General features: G+C 40.7%; 1 protein-coding gene across 1 annotated transcript; it reads left to right on the top strand.

Moving 5' to 3' along the window:
- The first annotated feature begins 3,389 nt into the window (after nt 1-3,389).
- On the top strand, nt 3,390-3,975 carry LOC309797902 (late histone H2B.L4-like). Its single transcript, XM_082646285.1, has one exon. The coding sequence runs from the start codon at nt 3,434-3,436 to the stop codon at nt 3,848-3,850; it is 417 nt and encodes a 138-aa protein (XP_082502411.1). The 5' UTR covers nt 3,390-3,433; the 3' UTR covers nt 3,851-3,975.
- Nucleotides 3,976-5,124: the final 1,149 nt, after the last annotated feature.

The raw sequence follows: 5,124 nt of genomic DNA, 5'->3' as shown, positions 1-5,124 counted from the left end.
AAAAAGTATTTTGTTTAGTCTGTCCTGTAGAGACCTGTCCCTCTTCTGAGGGGCTCAGGAAAAGTTTGATTTTGTAGATTATCAGGAATTTATCTCAGTGTTTGGCTGAGAGTGATATACTTTACAGGTTCTTATATCCTACACAATAGGAAATAATTACAACTTTTTAAAAAGAAGTACAAATGGAATACAAAAATTGAAAAATATGTAGGTGTAAAGCAACATAATACTTTCTAAAAATTGAAAATGACAGAGTATCTTCTCCCTCACAGATAAGAAGAAATAAAATACTAAAATGAAATTACTGAACATTCACATAATTGTGAAAATGACTGTGGCAGGGCCACCTTGTTTCACTTAAGTGGTCACCAGTGTTCTCTTAATAAAATGGAAGAGGCAGGAGATATGTCTATATTTAGCTCAGAATACATATCTCCTATGGGTTGAATTTGTACCTCTAAAATTCATCTATCTATGCTGTAAATACTCGTACTCATATGTGATCATATTTGGAATCTTTACTGGGTAATCAAGTTAAAATATGTTCATTAGAGTAGGTCTTAATCCAAATGAGTTGCATCCATATAAAAAGGGAAAATCAGACATAGATACATACATATAGGGAGGAAAATGTGTGGAGGTGTAGGGAGATTTCAGCTATCCACAAGGCAAGGAGAGGGTCCTAGAATAGATGCCCCTTATGCATTCACACCTTGCATAAGATCCAACTCAGATGTAACCTTGATTTGGACTTAGAGCCTCCAGAAGTATGAGACAATAAATGTATGTTGTTTAAGTGACCCAATCACCAGCATTTTGTACAGAAGCTCTAGAAAACTTATATAATATTTAAATGACCTTGATTAGATTTTTTTTTTTTTTTTTTTTTTTTTTTTGCGGTACGTGGGCCTCTCACTGTTGTGGCCTCTCCCGTTGCAGAGCACAGGCTCCGGACGCACAGGCTCAGCGGCCATGGCTCACGGGCCCAGCCGCTCTGCGGCATGTGGGATCTTCCCGGACCGGGGCACGAACCCGTATCCCCTGCCTTGGCAGGCGGACTCTCAACTGCTGCGCCACCAGGGAAGCCCGACCTTGATTAGATTTATAAAACAAAGAAACAAACAGCAGATAAATAATCACACTTGTTACCCTACTGTCACCAAACCTGAACATCCCAGGAAGACTGTTACTGGTTCATTCATGAACACCGCACTATAGAGTGAGTGGCCCAGTGACTGTGGCTACCAGTTTGGGTCCCTCATTGGCTGACCTGGTGTCGAGGTGGACTTGAACCTCTCTGACTGGATGCTCCCACCATCCCCATGATGTTGAGCTACAAGTCATGAAGGTTTTCCACTTCAAAAACAAGAGAATAAGGCCTAGAAAAGAATAGAATTAGATCATCTGAACGAGTTGGAGTAGACTTCTGATTCTAGGCAGCCTGGAATAAGTTGTTTCCTGAACTTTTTGTTGCACTTATTTCTATGCTGTATTGGAGTCCCCTTTTTAAGTGAATCCATAAACACAGTAATGGTGAAAAGGTTTCTGAATGGGCTATACTCTTCCTATCAATACTATCATCCCTGATTTGAGACTTATAACTGTTATTTAAGCAGTGAAGCCATTTCCCTCAGTTTGCCTTTACAATAAACCACAACGTTACAAGGTGATTGCTCACTAGGTTCCCGTATTCCCTCAATCAACTGAAGTGAATAATTACTAGTTGTTACTCCCCTTTCCAATCTTCAACATCAGACTTTCCCTTTCCCCTCTCCATCCTAGATTTCCTATGTATCAGTCATCTCTGAGGTCCCAGTTATCACTTCAAAACCAATTATGGTATATTTTGAATATTTTGGGGTTTTTTTTAACTAATGTGTCCATTTAATTTCTGAATTTATAAATGTGAAAGAAACAAAGCTCACTAAAAATATTAATGGATTCTTTTTCTTAAAACGACTTCCTACATAATACGATATGTATTATATTTAGGTCCTTAATCCATTTTGAGTTTATTTTTGTGATTGCTGTTGGAGAATTTTCTAATTTCATTTTATTACATCTAGCTATCCAGTTTTCCCAGCACCATTTATTGAAGAGACTGTCTTTTCTCCATTATATATTCTTGCCTTTTTTATTGTAGATTAATTGACCGTAAGTTCATGGGTTTATTTCTGGGCTCTCTCTTCTATTCCACTAATCTATGCGTCTGTTTTAGTGCCAGTACTATACTGATTGATTACTGTAGTTTTCTGGTATAGCCTGAAGTCAGGGAACCATATTCCTCCAGCTCTGGTCTTCTTTCTTAAGATTGTTTTGGCTATTCGGGACCTTTTGTGTTTCCACACACATTTAAAAACTTTTTGTATAGTTCTGTGAAAAATGCCCCGGTATTTTCATAGGGATTACATTGAATCTGTCGATTGCCTTGGATAGTACAGTCATTTTAACAATATTAATTCTTCCAACCAATAAACATGGAATATCTTTCCCTCTGTGATGTCGTCAATTCCTTTCATCAGTGTCTTATAGTTTTCCAAGTACAGGTCTTTTACTAACTTAAGTACATTTATTCTTAGGTATTTTATTGATTATTTTTCTCTCACACTGGCAGTTTCTCAGTACTCAGAGTAACCAGTTTTGTTAAAATAACAGCTCACATTTATTCATCAATTCCAGTATGTGTGGTATTTTGGGGACCTAATTAATGTTAAAAGAATTTAAAATTTACTAAATGTTAAATAATTTTAGTGTTTATGTGTAAGTATTCCCATTTCTGTTTGTGTTCTGTCTTTGCAGAAAGTGGTTTTGTCATTCTCTTCATTCTGATCACTGGAGGTTTTGATAAGAATTGGAGGTAATAGCTGGTGAATTATGTCCCATGATTTTGAGGAGCACTCTGCAGACCATGTCAGAGAGTTCCTGCTCAGGCCATGGAGGCTCAGCCATGGAAAGGTAAGATTCTGTGTGGGAGTAAAATGGCTGCCAAGTGGCCAAAGTCATTCTGATGGAGGCAACGACTTCAGTTAGGGAGGTCAGACTCGTTCAGGAAGCTCAAACTGAGTTTTATTCAATGTAGGTGGCTTAGGTGACAACTTCTCAGAGTTCTCATGCATAAATAGTAGGCATAAATCAGCTGAGGTGAACTTTGCCTACGTGGGGCATAGTTCAAAGATTTTCTGGTAGAGGTCACGGAAAGTTTAAAGGTCACCAGATTTCCACTGTGATTGGTTGACTGGAGGCCAAGCAGGGGGCCATCCACTCACACGTGACATGGGGTGCCTTAGTGACAGGCCTCCCTGCTTTGCATTTTATCCAATCAGATATGAACATTGCCCGTGACATCAGAGAAGGCAGGGAGTATAAACGGGGCCAGCGGCACTCAACTGCCGCACTGTCCTTCCCTCTGAGCTGTGGGGGAGACGGTTCTGACATGTCTGAGCCTTCGCCTGAGACGTCTGAAGAAAGCCTGGCCACCAAGGAAGCAGAGCCCTCCAAAGCCGAGCCAAAGAACCCGAAGCAGAAGACACCGAAGCGCCGCGGCTACCGCAGCCGCCGCCGCTCTGATGGCTTCGACAGCTTTGCCGCCTATTTCCCCAGGGTGCTGAAGCAGGCCCACGAGGGCCTGAGCCTCTCAGAGGAGGCCGTGGACGTCATGGATTCGTTCGTTAAGGATATGTTTGAGCGAATCGCCAACGAGGCGGCGCACCTGGTCTGCTCCAGCAAGCGCTCCACCCTCAGCTCTGGAGAGATCCAGACCTCCGTGCGCCTGCTGCTGCCTGGGGAGCTGGGCAAGCATGCCATGTCCAAAGCCAGCAAGGCCGTCATCAGATACACCACTGGCAAATGAGCTGCCTCCGGACCATCTGAGCATCTCAAACCAAAGGCTCTTTTCAGAGCCACTCATTTGGCGGGAAAAGACCTGTAGCTCTGAAGAGTCCGATCCACTCTGGGTTTTCGCCCTGTGCCATGAGGGAAATACCATAAACCTCATCCACTCTGCTTGAGTATATGTCTTTAGTGCCATTCGTTCCACAGAGAATCACGAACTAGTCTTAGCCAAAATGCACCTTGTCACTTTCCTAACTGGTCATTTCTACTTGTGGTTTCTCTGTTCACCCATTTTAGGGATTTTTATGGTCAAAATTCTTTCCATACAAGATTCACTGACCATTTTTATTGTCATTCTCCCAGCTGTATATAGCAGTATCATCCAGAGATTTTTATGTGGGATATAGTAACTGAAAGAGTGAAGTAGTGGACATGAAAATCTCACTTACACGTTCATACGCCTTTAACATATCTCAAATCTGAATTCAGTTAAGTACATAAAATAGGACCCAAACGCAGTGTAAAACTAAATAATCTAATTTTCTAGAATCAAGCACCATACCTCGTGAAATTAGTATTCTACATAATTCAGATTTCTCTGATTTTATTTTTTTATGCCTAAAACTTTTCGGTTTTTATCCAGAAATCTTGACTGAACTGTAATTCTGCATGGATGATGAGATCATCCAATGACAGCAGCTGTAGCCACAGTCTGAGGAGCAGCAGCTTATGAGGGACTGGGAGCCCCTGAGCCAGAGCAATTGGCCCAGAGTGTGGTGGGGCGTCCAGAGCTGAACAAATAACAGCCTTCCTGTGATACTCAGCCGGGAGAGTGAGCGGGAAGGAGGTGTGATAGTTTCCCTGTGGTTTTCCCTTCAAGTACTTGCTTTTAATCATGGTGATTTAAGTACACACAACCAGATCTGGTAGTGGGACATGTCTCTATCTCCTTGCATGAAAATAAGAGGGGGAAGTTCAGCAGTTAAGAGAACTAAGATGACTCCTTCCTCTACCTCAAGTAATTTGAATGTTAATGCTTCTAATAATATTTATTGAATTTAATATCCATTGTGCTTTCTTCTTGGTGCATTGCCTTTTCTTCTAATCTTTTTCTAAAAATATGTTGCTGAATTTCAAGGATTTGTTGATTTTCCTAGTCCATTTTTCAAAAAATTGATTTCTAATTTCCTACATCATTGGAGAGAGAGAATGCACTCTATGATTTCAATCCTTTGTAATTTACTATGGTTTTCATTAGAAATTAATATTTCAGTATATTAAAATCTATTCATT

This window comes from Mesoplodon mirus (genome assembly GCF_964341445.2).
Source record: "Mesoplodon mirus genome assembly, contig: HAP1_SCAFFOLD_1201, whole genome shotgun sequence".
Lineage (NCBI taxonomy): Eukaryota > Metazoa > Chordata > Mammalia > Artiodactyla > Ziphiidae > Mesoplodon > Mesoplodon mirus.
Note: the sequence above shows the minus strand (reverse complement) of the source record. Positions and strands in the feature narration are given on the sequence as shown.

What these genes read in the sequence shown, in the direction of transcription:
- LOC309797902 (XM_082646285.1), top strand. Translation starts at nt 3,434, where the DNA reads ATGTCTGAGCCTTCGCCTGAGACGTCTGAAGAAAGCCTGGCCACCAAG.